The 23,763-nt window shown below is 40.5% G+C and overlaps 3 protein-coding genes and 1 pseudogene across 5 annotated transcripts; 3 read left to right on the top strand and 1 right to left on the bottom strand.

Annotated features, from left to right (window-relative positions):
- The first annotated feature begins 3,873 nt into the window (after positions 1-3,873).
- On the top strand, positions 3,874-7,539 carry LOC116205044 (putative receptor-like protein kinase At3g47110). The gene is made up of 2 exons (XM_031537481.1): positions 3,874-6,689; positions 6,893-7,539. The coding sequence occupies exons 1-2, from the start codon at positions 3,890-3,892 to the stop codon at positions 7,279-7,281; spliced, it is 3,189 nt and encodes a 1,062-aa protein (XP_031393341.1). The 5' UTR covers positions 3,874-3,889; the 3' UTR covers positions 7,282-7,539.
- Positions 7,540-8,763: 1,224 nt separating this feature from the next.
- On the top strand, positions 8,764-10,458 carry LOC116204175 (annotated as a pseudogene).
- Positions 10,459-16,974: 6,516 nt separating this feature from the next.
- LOC116204174 (probable carboxylesterase 18) lies at positions 16,975-17,960 on the top strand. Its single transcript, XM_031536247.1, has 2 exons — positions 16,975-17,548; positions 17,725-17,960. The coding sequence occupies exons 1-2, from the start codon at positions 16,975-16,977 to the stop codon at positions 17,958-17,960; spliced, it is 810 nt and encodes a 269-aa protein (XP_031392107.1).
- A 327-nt stretch (positions 17,961-18,287) lies between these two features.
- Positions 18,288-22,576, bottom strand: LOC116205045 (protein LURP-one-related 7). 3 transcript variants are annotated; one of them, XR_004156453.1, is made up of 5 exons: positions 22,055-22,576; positions 21,487-21,699; positions 20,976-21,151; positions 19,553-19,611; positions 18,288-18,794 (listed from the first exon to the last, which is right to left on the bottom strand). XR_004156453.1 is itself a non-coding variant. In XM_031537483.1 (3 exons), the coding sequence occupies exons 1-3, from the start codon at positions 22,277-22,279 to the stop codon at positions 21,163-21,165; spliced, it is 453 nt and encodes a 150-aa protein (XP_031393343.1). In that variant the 5' UTR covers positions 22,280-22,576; the 3' UTR covers positions 20,643-21,162. The 3 variants fall into 3 exon arrangements, 2 of the variants coding, with proteins under 2 accessions (XP_031393343.1, XP_031393342.1); XM_031537483.1 differs by lacking the exons at positions 18,288-18,794; positions 19,553-19,611 and having other exon boundaries at positions 20,643-21,177; XM_031537482.1 differs by lacking the exons at positions 18,288-18,794; positions 19,553-19,611 and having other exon boundaries at positions 20,643-21,151.
- Positions 22,577-23,763: the final 1,187 nt, after the last annotated feature.

The raw sequence follows: 23,763 nt of genomic DNA, 5'->3' as shown, positions 1-23,763 counted from the left end.
ATTATTTTTAATTTAAGAAAAATTATAATATTCAATTATTATCTTGATGTATGTGATATTAATTCAATCTATATTTTATATGTTTAGATAACGAAAGGATTTCAATACATTTTTCAAGTAGCATATAGCCTCATACATGCATGCGGAAAAATAAATTTCCATTCATGCATGCACCTTATGTATATTTCTATTGTAATATATAAAAGTCAACAAGTGGAAAGGAAATACGCCATATAATCCAAATACGAAACCCTTAACTCGACATTATATTGAATTTTCAATTCCAATCCATTGAATATTTACAACTTTTCATCTGCACCATGTCCAACATACTTTAGTTGTTTGTTTATATTATATGTACGTAATAATATATAATTAATTTTCTAAAAAAATTAATTTTTTTTGGATAATTGGAATAATCCCCTTGGAAAACGTAATATCTTTTTAAATTCAATGTATCAAATGTCCTATCAATACAAGACCTAAAGATTCATTTTTTTTCCATCACCTTTTTACTCATATAGTTTTCCAGCACTCTAACTCTAGCTATAATTCTTAGTGTTTATTATGTTTATTTGATCAAATATATGGTTTTGAAATATCTTTTCTTCTATCTACATTCTATATTTTTAGTCGTGCGAAGATTGGTAAAAAAATTTCGCGCAATGTGTGAGTATCAACTAGTATATACATAAATGCAAAGACCTTTAAAAGTGGACTGATTCTTGCCTGAAACCAAGTAGATAGTTTCACTTGGATAGACTTGTTTCTCCGTCTTATTTGTTTAAGCAACTAGACAGGGTTCCCTTAGGCCCTCAGAGGCTTCCAAACGGAAGTCTTTGGATTCTCATCAAGACAAATTTCTAAAAAGGAGGCGAAGATTTCCATTTTGATGTGAATCCTAGTATTTGGAAACTCAATTGGGCCATGACTAATCCAATTGAGCCGGGTTGGCCTACTAAGGGATAAAGTTCTCCCGGCATCGATTTTCAGCATTCACAACGATTTGAACTCGAGACCTTGTTTAAATAGAACAAGTGCTGAACTGTTTGATCAATCCACGTTGGTAAGGCAGCGAAGATTTTCTCATTGCAGATTTCTCATTTTCTTTGACTAAAGAAGCTGAACATTTAATATGAAGTAACTAGCAATGCAGGGCACCTTGAATTATTAGGAAGATGAACCGTCCACTTCGATGATTGATTGGCCGGCCATCATCTTTGACATATTTCCATCAGTTACCGCAACATATGTTGTTGTGGAGGCCTGGGATGAACATCTCTTCGAGGTTAGGATCGGAGAAACATTCACTTATGAGGAGATACTACTGAATCGCGATTCCACGATAATAAATCCAATTCCTGGGCTGTCATGCGTGTATTATGGGATTTTTTAAGTGTAGATTCTATTGGAGTCTGTAATTCTCAACAGGGAGTTCCTTTAGTTCACAAGCCGTCATAGGCAGAAAAAACATCTCCTTTGCGTTGGGACTGCAACTGCAAAACCATGATATGAAATATCATTTACTGCACTTTCTATCTGCGTCAAGCCATTGGTATGTGGGTCATATATATAAATGCAAAGACCTTTAAAAGAGAATATAGTCTTGCTTGAAACCAACTTGATCGTTTCGCTTGGATAGGCTTGCATCTTCATCTTACTTGCTTAAACAACTAGACAGGGTCCAGACAGGTTTTCAGATGCTTCTTTATGGAAGTTTTTCTCATCTCGAAAAATTTCTAACAGGGCGGCGGCGAAGAATTTATATCTCTGTTTATCTTATTTCCCATCGCAGATTTCACATTTTACTTTGACAAAATAAACTGAACATTTAATATGAGGTGCTACGATACTTTTGTATATGTTAGTCATTTTCAGACCCCCGACACATTTTCATGACAAGAGGGACCACTAACAGCATCCCCATAAAGCTTCCGGTAGTAACTTTCAATTGGTACTTCAACTTCTTCAGCATCTTCATAAAGAGGGGCCCCTGGCTGAACAGAGTTACAGAACTTCCCTCCTTTCCAATAGCGGAAGTGCTCCGCATGCTGGCCGCATATAAACGCTTGCAGCTTGATGTTGAGAACTTAAAGAAGAAAGTAGAGAAAGAGTCCCATATCGGCAATTATAGCAAAATAAAATAGGCTTACATGGCTTAGATTCCAACACCTAATAGCTTGAATTTTAAGGTGAAAATGGACCTAAGCCCATATATTACCAATAAAAATTTAATATGGTATCAGATTTGACGCCATATAAAATTCCACTGGGTCTAACTATTATGTGGTTGTACCTAAGCCATATATAAGCCTTTGTTATCAATATATATATATATATATATATATATAAAATAACAAACTATTTGCTTATCTCTCACGCAACTACCTCCCAAAGGTGAAACGTGGAGACACCATGTCATCATTTACAGGCCCTCTCACGATATCACATCATGGTTTTAATTATGTAAATATTATATATATATATATATATATTGCGGAATATTCTATATGCAATAAAAGATATAATGAAATCTATGTATTGATAGTCGAAGATAACATGCATACAAATTATGGAAAGATATATATGTTTTGATATAATGGAATATATAGTGTTTTCTTTTTTCTAAATTTTTATCTTGACATATATATGAATATATATGTAGCCGATTTAATCCATTAGAGGAATCTATATAGTTGAATACACATATATATATATATATATATATATATATTGGCAGCTCTATATATAAGCGTACATTATAGGAACATATATATGCATGCCGTTTGCACCAGAATCTTTGTCATTATATTTCCGCTTGCAATATGAGGCTCTTAAGATGAAACAACTGATTTATCCTTTTCCGATTTGCTTGCTTCTTTTTTAAGAAAAATTTATTTGGTTAAATGCCGTATTTGCCCAGCGCAAACGTAAGCCGAAAAAATGACTTGAGGGGGCAACGCGCTTATTTTTCATTAAGGCTAGGTAAAGTACAAAAATTTTAAGGTGGGGGTACAACTTACTTACCCTCTAAAGTCAGGGAGCAAATTGCTTTTCCTCAAGTTCATTTAGAGAAATAGGATGTAGCGTAGTGGGACACGCCTTTACTTATCAACAATGATGTTGCAGAATTGATTCTCATTGTGAGAATACCCGTGTCCTTTTATTAACTATCAAGATTTCTATTTCATTTTATTATACTCATGAGCCTCCCTTATAATCAAAAATATTCTTTTTTTAATCCTTAATATGCAGTTACTTTTTCATTTTCATCCTAATTCTTTTTTTTTCAATATTTTCATCAACATGTTAAAAAAAATTCATGAATAATAATTTAATTTTTTAAAATAATAACAATAGGAAAAGGGAGGGCGACAACAAGGAGTAATTAAGAGAATGGTGGGCGCAACCACCACCTCGGCAAAGTCGTGGGCAGCACTTACTGGCCGGTAGTGATCCCTTGGGGTTACGAGTTAGAGGGTTGGGGGTGTTCGCCGGCTATTATTTGCCCCTATCTTACATCACCGAAGCCCTAAGTGAATAGTTGTGTCTCAGTTTCAGGCAAACTCGTTACAGTTATTATCTTTTTCCTTGTGTTAGAAGTTTTTTGATTTACAAAAATATTGCACGGCAATATATTTCACTCGAGATCGAGATGTCCGACGTTGTCAAGAGTATCCATGGTTGTTAGCAAGTTGTTCACTCTTTTCTTTTCTATTTATTATTCTTATAGATATTGCGCATCAATAAATTTACGAAAAATTCAAACAAAAAGGTCAAAGTGGACAAACTGGTCAATATATTGAGAATAAGAATAAGCACAAAAATATAAAGAATTCGGATAAGGATGAAATTTATGGTTGGGACCAGAAGAGATTTTTTTTCCGGTATGAACATTTGCAGCTCACGCAAACAACAAATAGACTCAAATCAAAAGCCCCATCATCAATCTCCTTTCCTCTGTAAGTACCAAATGGATTCCCAGCTCCCCCTCCCCCATGAGAGGAGTCCTGCTGCCACCCTTTGGCTTCTTCACCGAATCACCGCCATTGCTCTTGTCGCCTGCCTCATTTCCGGTGCGCAAGGGGCTCTTGGGAATGAGACCGACCGACTTGCTCTAGTGGAATTCGAGGCAAATATTGTTGACCCCCTCGGGGTCTTGAGCTCATGGAACTCCAGCCACCATTTCTGTCAGTGGTTCGGAGTTACTTGTGGCCAAAGACACCAGAGAGTCACCCGGTTAGAATTGTATTCCCAAGACCTATCGGGGACTATATCCCCTTATATTGGGAACCTGAGCTTCCTGAGGGTGCTCAATCTCAAAAACAACAGCTTCCAGTCGACGGTTCCCCTCGAAGTCAGTCATTTGTCGAGGTTGCGCACTCTGTTCCTCAATAACAACTCGCTCAGCGGAACGATTCCTCCAAGCCTGTCCAATTGCTCCAATCTCGTCAACATCGACCTCAGTAATAACATCCTAGAAGGGCAGCTACCGTTAGATCTTGGCTCCTTGTCCAAGCTCAAATGGCTCAGAGCTCAGTACAATGAGTTGAACGGGGTGATCCCGGCTTCAGTTGGAAACTTGACATCTCTAGAGTCCTTTTATTTGGAAAATAACAAGTTTGAGGGTAAGATTCCAGATACTCTGGGCAACTTGAGAAACTTGAGGGTTCTTTCTCTTTGGGATAGTAATTTAGTGGGCAATATCCCTTCATCAGTCACCAACATTTCTTCCATGGAAATTCTTGATGTGAGTGGTAACCGATTAGCGGGTACCTTGCCATTGGACTTGGACATCACTCTTCCAAATATCCAATTTTTCTCTATTGCCATAAACCAGTTCTTCGGACCTATCCCCAGATCCATATCCAACATGTCTCAGCTAACTCATTTTCAAATTGGATTCAATAATTTCACAGGGGATGTGCCATCTTTCCAAAAGATGAGTAACCTCTTCGCTTTCTATGTGCGTAATAGTTATCTAGGAAGTGGGCAGGCTAATGACATCGACTTCCTCTGCTCATTGACGAATTCCACAGCTCTTGTTAATATAGATATAGGTCGGAACAATTTCGGAGGGGCAATACCCAGATGCATCGGTAACCTGTCCATCACTCTGGGCATGATCGGGTTGGATCACAATGCTTTATCTGGAACCATGCCGAGTAGCATTGGGAATCTCATAAATCTGGAGTTTTTGGACGTATCGTTCAACAAGATTTCAGGTACCATTCCTCCTGAAATTGGAAACCTTAAAAAGATGAACCAATTGGATCTTGGATTCTGTGAGTTCACTGGGCAGATTCCACACACCTTTGGGAATTTGACAATGTTGACTCTCCTCCATTTAAGCAGGAATAGTCTTCAGGGGACCATACCTTCGTCTTTGGGCAACTGTCAGAGATTATTATTAGTAGATCTTGCAAATAACAAGCTTGCTGGTGTCATACCCCCTGAGATTATGAGCCTCTCTTCTCTATCAATCTATGTCAACTTCTCGGACAACTATTTGGCCGGAGAGCTTCCCAAGGAAATTGGAAACCTGAAAAATCTCGGTGCACTGAATCTCTCTGGGAACAACTTGTCAGGAGAAATCCCAAGTAGTCTGGGTAGCTGTATATCAATGGAGTATTTATACATGCAGGAAAACATGTTTACAGGTCCCATCCCTTCAACTCTGAGTTCCTTGAGCGGGATTTCTGTATTGAACCTCTCCCACAACAGGCTCTCCGGTCAAATTCCTGAGTTCTTGAAGGACCTTAATCTTGCAAGTTTGGATCTGTCTTTCAATAAATTTGAGGGCAACATGCCAATGGGAGGAGTGTTTGCGAATACTGGCGCAACATCGGTTGTGGGAAATGAGAAGATTTGTGGGGGTCTACCAGAATATCGGCTACCCAAATGTAAGTCAACCGATAGATCAACTAATGGGAGAGTGAGAATTGTTCTAATATGCACGGTGTCAGGAATTTTGGCAGCAATTTTGGTGATCTCATTACTTTGTTTCCTCTGGCATAGGAAACAGATGAAACAGAGGAAATCAGTTGCTTCTAGCACCTCAAACGACGGGTATCTGAAGCTTTCTTATCAAGACCTACTTAAAGCAACTGATGGGTTCTCCTCCGCCAATCTAATTGGGACCGGTAGTTTTGGATCTGTGTTCAGAGGGATAGTTGCTTTGGATCAGACAAATATTGCAGTGAAAGTGCTCAATCTTGATCGTCATGGAGCATCAAAGAGCTTCACTGCAGAGTGTGAGGCCTTGAAAAACATCAGGCATCGGAATCTTGTTAAGGTACTCACAGCATGTTCGGGCTCCGATTACCAGGGCAATGATTTCAAGGCCTTGGTATACGAGTTCATGTTCAATGGGAGCTTAGATGAGTGGCTGCATCCACCAGTCGGGACCAGTGTAGAGAGAGAGGGCAAACCAAGGCAATTAGATCTTGTCCAGAGAGTGAATATCGCAGCAGATGTTGCTTGTGCTCTAGATTATCTCCATCATCTGTGTGAAACACCCATAGTGCACTGCGATCTAAAGCCGAGCAACATCCTCATTGATGGTGAAATGACTGGCCATGTAGGTGATTTTGGGCTGGTCAGGTTCATGCCAGAAGCCACTATGGAGATGATTTCTGATCAAACAAGCTCCATAGGAGTAAAAGGATCTCTCGGCTATATCGCGCCTGGTAACTACACAAACTCTAGCTAACTCTGTTCCTGTTCATTTCCTTATATATCTTTGTGTGCTCAACGATCAGAACATGAATTACAGAGGGATAAAATATGCCAATAAATGATATTGTTCATGAAAGTCAAGGCATTTAAATGTCATTAAGTCTTGATCTTATAGAAAGACCAAAATTTAGTAGATGAATTCTTATTGGTTCAGAGTATGGAGCGGGAGCTAGGGTGTCAACTGATGGAGATGTGTACAGCTACGGCATCCTCATACTGGAGATGTTCACAGGGAAGAGGCCCACCGATGACATGTTTATTGATGGGTTGAACCTTCATTCCTTTGCTAAGGCAGCTTTCCCGAAGCAGGTTCTGCAGATAATTGATCCCGTCCTGCTTGGGGAGAGCCAAGATATGGATGATGGTCAATATATCAGCAGAACCCGGAGTAGTCACGAGAGCTTCTGTAAGATTCAAGAGTGTTTAGAATCTATCGTGGAGATAGGAGTGGTCTGTTCTTCCGAAGCTCCAAGAGACAGGATGAGCATGCGCAATGTTGCAGCTGCTGTACAGGCAATTCGCCAGAAGCTTCACGAAGTTTGAGTAAACTGAAGACAGTCAAAATGGGAATCGATTTGTACGCGTTTGAAGTACTGTGGGAATCGATTAGTTTCATTGGACCAATGGTTTTGGTAATGTAAATTGAAGTACCGGACCAATGTTTTCCTTACAAGTGATTTTCTGGTTCTGTAGATTTTTGTAATTTCCTAAATTTATATGTGTGAACTCCTTGTTGCGAAATTACTTGTTTCACAATAGGCTCTAATTCGACTCTTATACACTCTTTTTTTATCCTCCTAAGTTGAAAGTTTTTCTTTACTCATGCTCCTTCCTGAAACAGTCGAGACTATTGTGAAATGTTGTTAGCACCAAGTTTTTTTTCTTCTTCTTCTATTTTTTTTTATGAGTAAAATGGTGGGCGACAGTAATGGCGACCTTGTCCTCCCGCTTATGCAATGTTCGGACTCTCATGTTCAACCGCAAATATATTAGACGAACCGAACAGAGCACATTTCTAGAAAATGTTTTGACACAAATGCGTAGAGGGGTTTCAAACCTGACACCTTGGAGTTACCAAACCAAATGAGAGTAAGTTTGAAACCAATAGACAACCCACCTTTGATGGTTGTTAGCTCGGATCTTCAATTGACAGAGCTTGTCGTTAAGCAATTCAGGGTGAAAATGAAATCGAGTGAGTAAGGGGTGACCGAGATTACCTTGAGTAAGGGCTAGGAGTGACTAAAGTTCAATCAAGTGGCTTAATGACTAATTCAGGCACCTGATATATATACGCTCATTTTAACATGAAACTGATAGTTTGTCCTCGTGGTGGGTTAGAGAGTTGAGGGTCTAAAGCCAAATCTTACTATGAGGCTTTTAAATTTATGTAATAAAATTAACTTTTTAATTCTTATTATTTATTTTACCTTTTTGAGTTGTGAAGTTACTCATTAAAATTCTTCTATTTTATATAGTGAAATTCTTATGAGAAACAGAACATTGTATATTACATAACATTGCATATTACACAATTCCAAATTAAAAAAATATAAATCAAGATAATTGAATAATCGAACAATACGACTGCTAGTATGGAAGTTGCTTCACTTGACGGCAAAGAGAGTTCACCTTCTGTGAGTACTTCAAGATAATTTTTTACTGATTGAATACTTGTCAATGAAAAATAAAATGAAAAATCTGAGTGGCGAGCCTCCTGTGCAAATTGGGAATCTAAAAAATCTGGGAGGATTAAAATCTCTATGGATACAAGTTCACAGGAAAAATTCCAGGTAGTTTGGTTAGCTGTTTGAATAACATGTTTATAGGTCCTATCCCTTCAAATCTGAGTTCCTTGAGAGGGATTCATGAATTGAACCTCTCCCACAACAGTTTATCCAGCCAAATTCCTTCTTTCTCGAAGGACCTCAACCTTACAAGTTTAGATCTGTCTTTCAATAATTTTGAGGGCAATTTTCCGACTGAAGGAGTTTTTGTAAATGCAAGTGTGGCCTCGGCTCAAAGGAAATGAGAAGCTTTGTAGCAGTCTCCCAGAATATCGCTCTCCAAATGTAAGTCGACGAGATCAAATAATGGCAGAGTGAGAAATGTTTAAATCTATACGGTGCCGGGGATTCTGGCAACAATTTTGGTGCTCTCAGTACACTTCCTCTGGCATAGGAAACAGAGGAAAACTGCTGTTTCTTGCCCTTCAAATGACGGGATTCTGAAGGTTTCTTATGAAGACCTTCTGATAGCAACTGATGGGTTCTCCTCTGCCAATCTGATTGGGACCAGTAGCTTTGGGTCCGTGTTTAGAGGGGTTCGTGCTCTTTTGGATCAGACACCCATTGCAGTTAAAGTGATAATCTCGATCGTCACGGAGCATCAAAGAGCTTCATTGCAGAGTGTGAGGCCTTGAGAAACATCATGCATTAGAATCTTGTTAAGGTACCCACGGCATGTTCAGGCTCCGATTACCAAGGCAATGACTTCAAGGCCTTGGTATACGAGTTCATGGTCAATGGCAGCTTAGACGAGTGGCTACATCCACCAGTTGGGACCCCTGGAGAGCAAGTGGGTATACCGAGGCAATTAGGTCTTGTTGAGGGGGTGAATATTGCTGCAGATGTTGCTTGTGCGCTAGATTATCTCCATCATCAGTGTGGAACATCCATAGTGCAGTGAGATCTTAAGCCGAGCAATGTTCTCATTGACGATGAAATGACTGGGGATGTAGGAGATTTTGGGTTGGTCAGGTTCATGCCAGAAGCCACCAGGGAACTGATTTCTGATCAGACAAGCTCTATAGCAGTAAATGGAACTCTTGGCTATATCGCGCCCGGTAATTACCCAAACTCTTGCTAACCTTGTTCCTTTCCATTTCCTTATGTATCTTTGAGTGTTCGATGATCAGAACATGAATCGAGAGGGATGAAATATGCCAAGAAATGATATTGTTCGTGAAACTCAAAGCATATAAATGTCAATAGAATCTTGGTCGTACATGTGCAAAGAGCAAAATTTAGTAAATGAATTTCTTTCTTCTTTTTTTTTTATGAACTAGATGAATTCTTATTGGTGCAGAATATGGAGCGGGGGCTGAGGTGTCAACTAATGGAGATCTATACAGCTCTGCCATCCTCATATTGGAGATGCTCACAGGGAAGAGGCCCACCAATAACATGTTCAGCTATGGGTTGAACCTTCATTCATATGCGAAAGCTGCTTTTCCAGATCGAGTTCTGCAGATAATTGATCCTGTCCTGCTTGGGGAGAGCCAAGATGAGGACAATGGTCAAGACATATCGTTGATGGAAACAGGAGTGGTCAGTTCTTCTGACGTTTCAAGAGACAGGATGAGCATGACGGATGTTGCAGCTGCTCTGCAGGCAATTCAGAATAAGCTTCACGGAGTTCGAGTAAACTGAAGACAGTCAAAACGGGTACACAATTCGTATGCGTATGAAGAATTTTGTTGATGAGATCTAGATAAATGCACATCTGTCATTGGACCAATCTCTTTGGTCAGAAGTCATTTTTTGGTTCTGTAGGTTTCTGTAATATCTTGAAACTATACGTGTGAACTCATTGTTGCAATATTACTTGTTTGACATTAACTGCCCTCTTACATATGCTTCCTTTTTCCCCCCTCCCGAGCTGAATATTTCTCATATTTTGTTTACCTTCCTGAAACAGTCGGATATTGCGAAATGTCATTAGCCTGGGATCTTCAACTCAGGAGTTTGTTGAATAAGCAATTCAAGGTGAAAATGAAGTCGAGTTGTTAAGGAGTTGCTGAGATTACATCGAGCAAGGAGGGACAGAAGTTCGGTCGAGTGGCTTAATTACTCGTTCAGTTGTGCGGGGAGCGACTGGAGTTCAAATACAGGGTATTCTGTTGGCTGATTTCATTCTACATCACAAGGCAAATGTTAATGGCAACTGTAGCATCCGCTATCTCCATACCAAAGCCCTCCTTCTTGCTGCCTCAGTCACCTCCACATCTGCAACTCTCTCTACCATTCGGACAACACCGTCAACAGCAGTCTCCTCTGCCTCTTCGACCTCCAATTCCCTCCCACCTCCACCCACATCCTAGGTGTATCCTCCTATGACATCTCTGTTGACCTTGCACATCACCTATGGTTCCGTGCCTTCACTTCCTCGCCGACCACCACTGCAACAGTACCTGGCCTGCTTCCCGTGATCTTCTTTTTCATGGTGGTGGATTCACATTCCTAACTCCTGCTTCCTTCGTTTTCGAAGCTGTGTGCCACCGCTTTGCTAAGGAGCTGTTAATTTCTGAGAAGTGCAGCAATCTCTCTCACACTTATACAGGATAGAAGGAGAGAATGGAGGAAGAAAAGGAACATTCATTCACACTATCTGTCGAACAGAGTCTAAGTACAAAGGACAAGCATAAAAGGAGAAACTGAAAAAACGTGCAAAAATACATCTGCAGAACTACCTCTGCACACCTGTCTAACAAACCTTAAAAATAGCAACAAAGTCCCTATAACCGTAACTGCAACTTAAAGGACTAAACTGCAAATTAATAAAACTATTTAACAGATAAAATAGCAGACAACATTCGACAAAGTCACAGCAGCTTCCGGGACACATTCAACATACTCCTCCTGGATCAGGAGCTGCTGCATACTCCAATCTTCTCCCTTAACAGCTCAAACGTTCCAACCTGAAAGGATTTGGTGAAAATGTCTGCAAGCTGGTCTTCTGTTCGGCAGTACACATGCTTCACTTCTCCACTTTGCTGCACTTCTCAAAGAAAACAATACTTGACCTTGAAATGTTTGGTCCTTCCAAGAAAACTTAGCCAAGTTGGCTTGATTGTTTACAAAATCTTTAGTACTTTCCTCTGAGCTTAGATGGAGATCCCTCATCAGCTTCCTCAACCAAGGAGCTTTCTCTGCAGTGGACTAAGCAACAATCTCCTGCTTCGTCGTGCACCAAGAAAAACAGGCTTAACCATAAGTAAAGCAATACCCAGAGGTGCTTTTCATGTCAACCACAGAACCTTCCCAATCACTATCAGAAAAACCTTATAACTTGAACTGCTTGCTTTTGTTGAATTTAATCCCATATGAAATTGTTCCTTTGAGGTATCTCACAACCCTCTTTGCAGCTATCATGTGTAACTCACTAGCACTGTTCAAGAACCTCGATAGCACACTTAAAGCAAATAAGATATCCAGTCTGGTTGCTATTAAGTACATAAGACAGCCAACCAAACTCCTATAGACTACTGTCTGCTGGTTCTGCCCCATCCTCCTCCTGCAACTTTTCTTTCAAAGTCAAGGGAGTCCCAGCCGCTTCTACAGTCCTCCATGTTAAACCTCTTCAGAATTTCCTTCAAATACTTCCTTTGACAAATGAATACCTCATGGGGAGCTTGTCTTATCTTCATTCCTAGAAAATAGGCCATCTCTCCAAAATCTGTCATTTCAAAGACTTTCATCAGATCTTGCTTCAACCCTTTAATATGATCTTCATCATTTCCAGTGACCAATAGGTCATCCACATACAGAGAGATAACTACCTCATTTAAACCTACTTTCTTCACATACACGGTGAATTCACTTAAGCTTCTTTCAGAGCCTAAGTTCTGCAGATACTCATCCATCTCGTTGTACCATGCCCTTCGAGCTTCCTTCAAACTTTAAAGAGCCTTCTTCAGCTTATAAACGTTTTTTTTTTCTTGATCCTTGACACAGAAAAAGCATATATCTCTTCCTCAAGGAAACCATTGAGAAAAGCATACTTAACATCCAACTGACACACTATCCAACCCTTTTCTGCAGTAATTACAAATAGTAAGCTGATAATGTCAAGTCTAGCCACAGGAGCAAATGTCTTGGAGTAGTCTACTCCACAAACCTATGCATGGTCCTTCACAACAAGTCTGGCTTTGTACTTGTTTACAGAACCATCATGATTCAGCTTGGTCCTGTACACCCATTTCACTCCTACGATCTTCCTGTCTTGAGGTCTGTGTACCAGCTCCCAGGTTTGATTCTTTTCTATCATATTCAACTCCTCCTTCATTGCAGCCATCCACTTCTGATATGTCTTGGCCTCTTCAAAGCTTGCTGAACAAACGCTGCCACATTACACCTTTGATAAATCTCTCCAAGTGGTCCTATGCCTCTCATTGGTTCATGATTGACCATATCTTCTAACTCAATCACCTACTCATTGGACTGTTGAGGTGCAACCTTTTCTCTTTTACCTTCCTTTGCCCAACTCCACTGCTCCTCTTCCAGAAAGGTGACATCTCTGCTCACTATTACCTTCCCAGTTTGAGGCAGAGAAATTATGTGTGCTTTAGACCAAAGGCTATACCCATGCCAGGCTTAGACTTTTGATCCAGCTTATCCCTGTTCACATGAGGAACATGGGGAAAACATAAGCAGAAACACTTTGAGATTGTTCTCTAAGGGCTTAACACCATACCATGCTTCAAATGGTGTTTTCTTGTCCAAAGCCTTTGTGGGTAGTCTATTGAGCAGAAAGATAGTTGTGCTTACTGCCTCTAACCAGAACTTCTTTGGCAGACTCTTCTTCTACAATATACATCTTGCCATCTCCATAATGGTCATGTTCTTTCTTTCACTAACTCCATTCTGTCGAGAGGAATATAGAGCAATGAACTGATGCTCTATCCCTGCTTCATCACAGAAAAGCTTGTTTATATTTCAGGTGTACTCAGTCCCATTATCTGATCTGAGCATCTGAATGCTTCTTTCATACCGATTTTCAACCAATCTCTTAAACTTCATGAATATCTCAACAACTTCGGACTTGGCTTTCAAGAAATGGATCCTGCATATTCTGGTGAAGTCATTAACAAAAATATTAAAGTACCTACTTCCACTCAAAGAGAGTTCAGACACTGGACCACAAACATCTGTGTGCACCAGGAAGCTTCTCAGCAGCTCTCCAGTTTGATCCTTTGAATGGAAGCCTTGCTTGCTTGCCAAGAAGATAGGTCCTACAGCTTGAGACCTACTCCTCCATGATTAGTAGACCAACTGCCATTTCATTCTTCTGCATATACATCGGACCCTTGTTGTGAAAGTGCCCTAATCTTTTATGCCAAACTCTATAGCATCAGCTTGACTCTTCAAGGCTGCTTGTTGCACCTCAAGTGGATTAAACGAGAAACATTTATCTTGCATTGGAATCCTGAGCAGCTCCTGGCCACTGGAATCAGAAATCAAACACTCATTCCCTTCAAACATCACCTTGTAACATTTCTCAATAAGCTGACCAACAGTAAGCAAATTCTGATCTATCTCAGGCACATAGAGGACACCAGTGATAAGGTTAGCACTAGTATGACCTTCAATAACAATAATCCCATTTCCTTTCACTGCAATATCATCTTCATTCCCAATTTTAACTCTGAGGAAAGTGTCCTGTTAATCTCTTTAAACAAGCTCTCATTACTGGTCATGTGGTATGTAGAACCACAATCTACAAGCCAGCCATCATTTGCAATATTTGAAGTAAAACAAGATACAATAAATAACCGTTCTACTTCATGATGAGTTGTCGCATGTGCCTGTCCAGACTGCTGAGCATTCTTCTTCTTGCGGATAATCTTAGCATGTCCCATCTTGTGACATTTCTTGCACTTCATGCTCGGTCTTCTCCAGCATTTGTAATGAGGAAGGTTTTTCCTCCCACAATGCTGACAGGGAACTTGCTTTCCCTTCTTTCCCTGATCATTCATGTTTTAACTTCCTTCCTTTGCTACTGCCTTGATGTCATCAGCATTCCCTTTTACTGACTCCACTTCTTCCCTTTTTCCTGCAAAATTCAACTTCAGGGCTCTTCTCTCCTCATCATCCTTCTCTGCTCTTGAGCCTGCAAGGCACTCAACAATTCTGCCAGTTTGATGTCTGACAGATCCTTGGTGTTCTCCAGAAATGCTATAGTTGCCTCAAATCTCTCTGACAAAGACGTCAATATCTTCTGCACAAGCCCTTCATCCTTCAAGTCAGTCCCAAGCACTACTATGATCTCATTGGCAATCTCAACCAATCTATCATAGTATTCCTTCAGTTTTGAGTCTCCTTCATCTACTGCCTCCCAAACTCCCTCATAAGATTCAGCACCTTCATGCCTCGAACCTTCTCATCTCCTTCATACCTTGTCTTGAGGAAGTCCCAAATAGCTTTGGCTGACTCACTCCTCATGATCTTGGTGAAGATTGTTGGTGAAACTGCAGGATAAAGGTGGGACTTTGCCTTTGCCTTCCTTGTGGTCCTGTCCTTCTGATTCAAGGTTGGATTGTCAGGAAGGGGAGCAACCTCAAAGTCTTGTTCCACTGCTTCCCACAAATCACAGCTATCCATGGAGGTTGTCATTCTCACAGCCCATGCCTGGTAATTCTCCCCATCGAGCACTGGTGGTGCCATGGCAAAGAAACCAGTCAAACCTGCCTCCTCTTGCCTCAAACTTCTATGGACATAGACAAAACACTGGATCAACCTCACAAGTCTTTCACGGCCCCTTAAGTTCACTGAAGAGCTATGATACCACTATTAATTTCTGAGAATTGCAGCAATCTCACTCACACACTTGTACAGGATAGAAGGAGAGAATGGAGGAAGAAAAGGAACATTCATTCACACTATCTGTCGAGCAGAGTCTAAGTACAAAGGACTAGCATAAAAGATGAAACTGAACAAACGTGCAAAAATATATCTGCACTGCACACCTATCTAACAAACCTTAAAAATAGCTACAAAGTCCCTATAAACATAACTGCAACCTAAAGGACTAAACTGAAAATTAATAAAACTGTTTAGCAGATGAAACAGCAGACAGCATTCGACAAAGTCACAGCAGCTTCTGAGACACATCCAACAGGAGCTATCCGCTATTGTCGTCTCCATCAACTACCGCTTCTCTCTAGAGCACCACTTTGCTTTTCAGTATGAGGATGGTTAGTGTGTCCTCAAGTACTTTGACGAACACCCATGGGAACTCCCCCTCATGGCGGACCTTAGACAGTCCTTTAACGCCAGACACAGCACTGGACGCAACATTGCCCATTACGCGGGGTTCTTGGCGTGCAAGTGAAGCTTCAGGGCCATCCGGATCAGCGGATTAAACTCGATCAAGTCTTTCTTCGGGGGACAGGAGCTGACTAAGGCCGAGATCCAAATGCCTACTGCATTGATCATCTTCGTTGACCATACAGACTGGTGCAAAGTGTTCTTGCCGGAAGGAAAGGACCGGGAGCACTGGGCAATGAATGTGTGCGGGCCAAATGCAGCTGACATAGCATTCATGGTTGAGTTTCCGGCAACGCTGCTGTTTGTGGCAGGGTTTGATTCCCTGAGAGATTAGCAGAAGAGGTACCACGAGTTGCTTAAGCAGTCCAGAAAAGAGGCCGATGTCATGGAGTACCCTAATATGATCCGCAGCTTCTATATGTGTTCCCCAAACTGCCGGAGTCCAGCCAGTTAATCAAGGAGATCAAGAGATTCATTGCCCGAAAGGCCCTGAAATTATGGAGTTAAGTCAATCATTTCAATGAGATGGAGAAAGAAATGTGACCGCTCAGTCGATATTTCTCAGATTTTGTTCAACAGTGCCATCCCATGAAGCTAAACTTCGTGCTCCACCACTGTAAAATTATTCTCACCCAGCCATTGCAGAACCAATGTTACTTTTCTCCTTTAACTTGATGATATCATTAAGCAGCACTCCCAGGAATTCAGTAGTATTATATGTTGTATTGCAATTGAAAAAATCTTCCATGAAAAAAAAGAAGACTTATCCTAGAATTATATCGTCCAAACTATGCGGTGCACAAATATCGCCGACCCTGAGATTATCTCTAAAATGAGTCTTTGTATACTTCAGCGGTGTTGTCGGAGCATGTCTGTCATCGACAATATGTTTCAGATAAAATTTATTATTTTTGTTTGATCATGCCATCTGATCCTGTCTCTACTTGGCATGTTCCGATGTTTATGATGTAAGAGAGATCCCCGGCCCCCGGTAGCCGACACAAGCCCCAGCAGCATGTACATTTTAAGGTCAGTGATCCTTTGCGTTGCTTTTTGCGTCACCATTTCCTTCTCCTCCTCGTCCACCTACTTTCTGTTCAAAACTAATGGCTGCTTTCTTTCCGTTTTCCCCAGACTAGCTCCTACTGATTGATCCCTTTCCACTTAACACTACAAAAACCATTGAACGACTATGCTTTCTTTGATGGCAACTGTAGCTATGCTCTCATCAATTGCATCCACTTACCCTAAACCCAAGCCCTGTCCCTCCTCACCCGGTCTCCCTTGGATGACCCGCATTGTTGTCTCTGTCGTTTCCCACATCTCCGACATCACTCGCCGCTCCGATGGCACTGTCAAACGCCGCCTCCTCAGTTTCCTCAACCTCAAGCTTCTTCCCATCCCCACCCACATCCTAGGTGTCTCCTCTTCCGACATATCTGTCGACCCTGCCTGTGATCTCTGGTTCCCCATCTTCACTCTCTCTACTACCACCAGAGCAGCAGCATCCGGCGCCCTCCCTATCATCTTTTTCCCTGGTGGTGGATTTGTGTTGCTCGGTGCCGCATCACTCTTTTATGATGCCGTCTGCTGCCGGTTTGCTAAGGAGCTCGATGCCGTCATCATCTCTGTCAACTACCGCCTCTCTCTGGAGCACCGCTTCCCTTCACAGTATGAGGATGGTTGGGAAGTCCTCAGGCACATCGACGACCATGACTGGGAGCTCCTCCACGCACTGTCTTTCCTCGCCGGAGACAGTGCCGTAGGTAACATCGTCCATCACATGGCAGCAAGGGCATGCAAATCGACATTCAAGGCCATTAGAATCTGAGGATTAATCTCAATCCAGCCATTCTTCGGGGGAGAGGAGTAGACCGAGGCTGAGATCCAACTGCACAGTGCACCGATCGTCTCTGTGGAACATATGCACTGGTGCTGGAAGGCGTTCTTGTGGGAAAGGGAGAACCGGGACCATTGGCGGTGAATGTCAGTGGGCCAAATGTAATGGACATTACAGACCTGGAGGAGTTCCCGGCCACGCTGCTTTTTCACGGGCGGTTCAACTCCCTGAAGGACTGGCAAAAGCGGCAGCACGAGTGGCTCAAGAGGTCCAGGAAAGAGGCAGATTTTTCGCGGGCGGTTCGACTCCCTGAAGGACTGGCAAAAGCGGTACCATGAGTGGCTCAAGAGGTCCAGGAAAGGGGCAGATCTCGTGGAGTACCCAAACATGATTCACACCTTCTACAGGTTTCCTAGTCTGCCAGAGTCTGGTCAGTTAATTAAGGAGTTCGAGATTCATCGCCAGGAACATAAGCAGACCATCCCGTTAGCTGCCAGGCATCCCCAATGTCCATAATAATTTAATAATGCAACTCCTTAGCCCATGGTAACCGCTATTTCATGTGATTTACTGTGATGATTGTGAAACTCAGGATATATTAGAAGCATACAGCCTAGTCGACACGGATCAAAAGTCCTCTTGATAAAAAAACAAAAAAAACAAAATGATTCTAACACTTCGGCGGATCATTTTTTATGATAAGAAGCCTCCCAATGTTCTATAAAACTGCTTGAACTCCAACAAAAAAGTCTTGTATTTGATGCGTGATAATATATCAATACCGGCCTAAGCTGGATAATAGTAACAGATTCAAGCAAAAACTACATAGAAAGCTTTCCAGCACTAATACGAACAAGTTGCGGGTCTGCAAATTGCAAGAGCTAGATAGAACTGATTGCCTTGCTTCCTTCCTCCGTTCTTATTTCCTCTGTTACCTGGCCAATCTTTTTCTTCCAATCCTTGCTTTGATTCTCAGCTGTCCACCTTCGTTGGGTTCCTCCGCAAACCCAGAATCGAGTTCTCTGTGATGTGTGTAAAGTGATTGTTGTATCCTCCTTCTATTCTCTGATATGAATCCTTTTCTAAATATCCGCTGGCCACAGCTTGTTCGGGATATCATTTGTTTACTTCACATGCTTCCGCCCACCCCCCCTCTCCCTCTCTCCCGTTTCCTGTAAAAGGATTCATGTGACATCAGAACATCCAGGCATTGCTTTGTTGCTATGCTAATCTCATAGGCTTTCAACTCCAATACTGTTTTCTATAGACAAACAAAAGAAAACTGTCTACGCGAGCCATTGAGAGTTCAATTCCACATCTGCTGTCTGGGAGATGTTATTAGCTCGTGATTTTCACAGTGAGAGAGTTTTGTTATTAGCTCGTGATTTTCACAGTGAGAGAGTTTTATTCAAAGCTATACTTCTCATTGGCCTGAAAACATTACCACATAGACCTTGAGAGGCCAACTGCCCAAGTGAATCCAAACCAACTTACTGGTTGGCCACAGAACATAATGGCCCTTATCTGGAAGACCGATATAGGTTTCGAAGGAAGAGTTTTGAAGTTAGAGAAACCATAATACTTTCACCCAGAAAAGGATGCTGTCATGGCATGAATTTATTCTTTAATCTGACCATGCATGACACAGTCAGGTGAAACAAGAATGACGGGACAAGAGAATGTTAACCCAAACATAAATGATTTTGTGAGACGTATATTAAAGAACTGATTCCCCTTTCTCTATATCATCACCCAAGCAAACAAAGAGTTCGAGTTCAAATGAGATCACAAACTGAAGACTCAAATGGTTCGCTTTACTATCTCAATGCCCTATTGTTCATTCTATACTACAGTTTATAGAATAAAAGCAAATATGAATTCTTTTGAAATAGATTAAAAAAAGAAAAAAACATAAAAGAGCAGTCTTTACCTCTCCAGTAAATTGCGTAGTGTAAACTTGTTCGCGATGCCAGATGTTCCTTCAGATACCTATTATCAGATCGAATAATGCAAGATAAAGAAAAGTTCATGTTCAATCTGCCGAATAAGTTATATATAAAGGGAATGAAAGAAAAAAGATAAACTTGAGAAATTCTTTCCATATCTGTACAACTAAAGCAGATCAACATGAAAAATGTTGCCATTCATGAACTTAGCCACACCATGCACCTGTGTGGACAAGCACAAGGCATCCAACACTCACAAACACTTCCTAGACACACACATATACACCTAACAGACATCTAGAGGAACAGGCATCAGTATCCTGCTTAATATGCCAGAGGCAAGCAGCTTATCAATCTTGATTTTTTCAATAGTCTAATCCCACTTTTTATAGAGCAACGCAATTATGCCTTTCATAGATTGGATGGAGAAAAGTCAACACTCTAAAAACTCTTGCACCCATTTTTATGCCAGTTTCCTTGTGCAAAATGAGGACACAAAACCAATAAACAATTAAATAAGAATATTCATGAGTGAGTAGCTAGGAGAGTCTCTTGACATAAAAGCTTCCCCAGGCATGATTAAAAGTATCTTTTAATGAACAGATAGGTCTTGCAAAGTACAACTACTTTTAAGGACAAAAGATTGAGGCTTCCAAACATGAATCACCTGAACAACAGCTCTCTCCCATCCACTTCTAAAACTTGACCGTGTCGCAAAGTGCCATTTCCAAGTCAAATATTAACAATCACTTGGTACTTAGGGCCCTATTGGTTTTTACGTTTTAGAGAGTTCATTGCATGATTCACAACTTCATTTACATCAATATTCGCATTTCCCTAACTTATGCATTTTCGATAATAAAAAGACAAAAAAAGAAATTACCCATGCCAACCTCAAGTGTTCCCTCTTCCATGTCAATACAGATTTGGGCCACTCTAATTTTCAAGCTTCATATGGCAAAACATGTATCACATAATAATAGTAATACCATGTCAAATAGTAACCCTTGACGCTCACTAATCATAGGTTAAAAGCTACACTATGTGCTTAAATAAATAAAATACAAAGACATCTAGATTGTGCCATAATTCCTTAATTCAGATCATAGCAAAACGAATATCTCAAGTGAAATGATTCCAACCTCAAGCAAATCCATATAATGGGGACACTAAACCCCTAATTCATTTTTTGTAGCAAGAGAAAAATCAAACCAAACTTAATCAACTTTGGCAGCCAGAAATCAAGCTCGAGTACAGCCAGTACAAAGGAAATGGCACACTGTCTGCAGAAACAGTAAAGCTCAGCTGACTGCTTCATTTAATGGAAATTAACAATGCAGCCGAATAAAAACAACTGCCAACCCCACCAAGACCTATTAGGTTTAATCATATAGCAGAATCACAGACCTTTGCATGGTCATTGTGCTTAAGATTTTATGATGATCCAGCTCCTTTTCTCATCCATCCAGAAATATGACCACCATAGCCACAATTAACGCATGATCAGCAGAGCCAGGATAGATTGTCACCCTAAATTTAGACCTCCTGACGTAAATCTGATGAAGCTTATGCATTAGACTTGTCTGCATCAAATTCAAGAAACATGATCCTGTCAACATCAAAAAACAATTCAGATAATTTACAGTACAGCACATAAAGAATAAACATAGGTCAACGCAATCGTCAAGATCCAAAGCATGAGAAAGCAGCTGAGTGCTAATAGATTGGAATAAGATCCGCAAGGAGAGGGCTGGAACTAGTGAGAGAATTTGCGCATATAATAGACGGTCTAGAGGCCGAGTAAGAAAGGAGCAGAAAAATCCACAGGTGAAGAGGCGACTCATCATGCATACAATCTAAATATCCCTCGACAAGGGTAGTTTGCAGTCAAACAGAGTGATTCAACATGAGGCCATACCTGTGCCACAATGGAGTCACCTCGGCAAATAGTGCACGATCTCTGGAAAGGAAAGCCCTTCATCTTAAGAGATGGGCTTGAATCACCCAAGTTTTCATCGGAGCAAAATACATCTAACTCGGTTCTCGTCAAGGTACGTCGAGTCCTCTGGGCAGTCAATATTATCTGCTTCTCTTGGCCGTCATCCACTTTGAACACTTTCCATGACTTTTCCTACAGCCAATATCCATACGGAACGAATTAGTCGATGCTGCAACTTATACCAACTCGGTTCTGATTTACGATAACAGACGATGCAACAGATATGGGCAAGAGATGAACTGAGAGTGAATGCAGTAGATTTACAACACGCCACTGACAATCAGATCAAGCATATTATCAGAGCCCAGAAACAAACGTAAATCTATGATGATCTAAACAGAAAATTAACTAATGAAAAGCTTCAAAAGGGGAACTTCGCAGCTTGTGATGAGCTCAGCTATGGCAACTAAGCTCATCTTCACCATCAGCATATCCAAGCAAGTATGGTGAGTAAAGAAGAGGGTAAAGGGGATGAAGGGGTGCTCACACTGTCCCGGCAGATGGAGAAAAGAGGATTTCCTGCAGTATCAAGCAGCATCCTCTCGCGATGATGGGATTCTGATGATGATCTTGAAGATTGACGCTTTACCCTGAAAACAATGTTGCCGCTGGAATCCGCGAAACCCAGCTCACCGTGCGCAAGGCCGCGATGCTTCTTGGACCCGAACAGATCGATGGGAATCGCGGGGTAAGCGGGAGCTGAATCATCCATCGGGACCGAATGAATTCAGCACCGTGAGCTGGGGGCGCAATCGGCGTGAGTTCCGAAGGAATGGCGTGAACAGCAGATCTTCAGAATACAAGCAAGAGAGGCGCAAACAGTCGGAGCAGCAGAACTTCTGAGCTCCGACCGCCGGCGAATGGGAACAGCAGAACTTCGGCCGGCAGAATGGAATGGGTTTTCCGGCAGTCGTTTGTGACTCGTCAATTTAATGAAAAAATAAAATGAGAGATGATAAAATTAAATCAGCATTTTATGATTGGAACTTTAGCGGGGCCGACAATTCAATTGAGAGGATCCGCCCGCTAAGAAGCTAAACCCACCCAACATAGATTTTCTATGCAATTCGAACCCGAAATATTCCTTAAGCGAAATAAACGCTTAATGTTTGAACCAACCCACTATGGTACGGGTCGATTCTTTTTATCATGGATCGCGATGACTGCTGGTCTTGCTATTTCCTTAGAAAAGTTGTGTTATTTAACTGGATTATATTACAATTAACAAGTTTCTTATAAAATAATGCATCATCTTATCATAAAATAAGTTTCTCATCATCTCACAAGTGTTAAAAAAAATTTCTTATTATTTAACAAAAAGACTTATCGACATATAGTGATGTGATTCTCTCCGATAGGTCTCTGCAATTTGCTCTTTTTAAGAAGTCCATTGAAGTTTAATCTAAAGAAGGAGATGAACTTCCCTACGAAGCCTCCTTAAAATGGGGTATTTACAGAGATCAATTCCAGTGCGCCACGTTGCAGTTTATTAGATGATTGTCGATAAAAAAAATAATAAGAAACTTAGTAAATAGCAAGAAACTTATCATTTTTTGATATAATAATATACATGTTAAATAGTAAAAATTTATTATTTTAAATACAGTAAAACTCTTATTAAATAGCAAATTTTCTTGCTGAATAGCAATAAATTTATCTTTTTTGGAACATCCTTAAAAGTACACTTTTAAGGAGGCTTCTTATACTAGCAATACTCCTAAAGAAAACCCATGGCCAAAGTATGATAAGAAAATGTATATCTTAAAGGAAAAATGAAACTTCATTTGTTTATTTTTAGATAACTAATTTTCACTTTTCTGTCTCTACTTTTTTTAATTTCTAAATTTATTTCTCCATAAAATATAAAAGTATACTTATTAATGTTAAAATCGAGAATTTGTAACTCGTAATAAACTAATCATTAATTTAGTATTGGTTTCCAATCTTGTGAAAATAAATGATAATTAACAAATAACAAATGAAAGTCATAAATTAAAACTTTAAATAAAAAGAGCAAAGAACTGACTAATAGAAAATTAGAGATCAGCGTAGTATCCAAAAGATTTTATAGCATTTTCGGTCTTTTTAAAGGGAATATTTTGACCGAAAATAATTTTGGAAGATTTTATTATTAATTTCATAATAAAAGATAATTTAAAATTTTAAAAATTCAAAAAATTGAGAAATTTTCATTTA

The sequence above is a fragment of the Punica granatum genome, chromosome 4, assembly GCF_007655135.1.
Source record: "Punica granatum isolate Tunisia-2019 chromosome 4, ASM765513v2, whole genome shotgun sequence".
Classification (NCBI taxonomy): domain Eukaryota; kingdom Viridiplantae; phylum Streptophyta; class Magnoliopsida; order Myrtales; family Lythraceae; genus Punica; species Punica granatum.
The sequence above is the reverse complement of the archived record's forward strand: the minus strand, read 5'-3'. Positions and strand labels throughout refer to the sequence as shown.

Excerpts from the sequence above, each read along its gene's own strand:
- LOC116205045 (XM_031537482.1), bottom strand. The coding sequence starts at position 22,279 with ATGGATGATTCAGCTCCCGCTTACCCCGCGATTCCCATCGATCTGTTC. Across the intron at positions 21,700-22,054 it reads TCTCCATCTGCCGGGACAGT|GAAAAGTCATGGAAAGTGTT; the intron begins GTGAGCACCCCT and ends TATTGGCTGTAG. Across the intron at positions 21,152-21,486 it reads GTGACTCCATTGTGGCACAG|ACAAGTCTAATGCATAAGCT; the intron begins GTATGGCCTCAT and ends AATTTGATGCAG.
- LOC116205044 (XM_031537481.1), top strand. The coding sequence starts at position 3,890 with ATGAACATTTGCAGCTCACGCAAACAACAAATAGACTCAAATCAAAAG. Across the intron at positions 6,690-6,892 it reads TCTCGGCTATATCGCGCCTG|AGTATGGAGCGGGAGCTAGG; the intron begins GTAACTACACAA and ends TTATTGGTTCAG.
- LOC116204174 (XM_031536247.1), top strand. The coding sequence starts at position 16,975 with ATGCTTTCTTTGATGGCAACTGTAGCTATGCTCTCATCAATTGCATCC. Across the intron at positions 17,549-17,724 it reads CGCCGGAGACAGTGCCGTAG|GCGTTCTTGTGGGAAAGGGA; the intron begins GTAACATCGTCC and ends TGGTGCTGGAAG.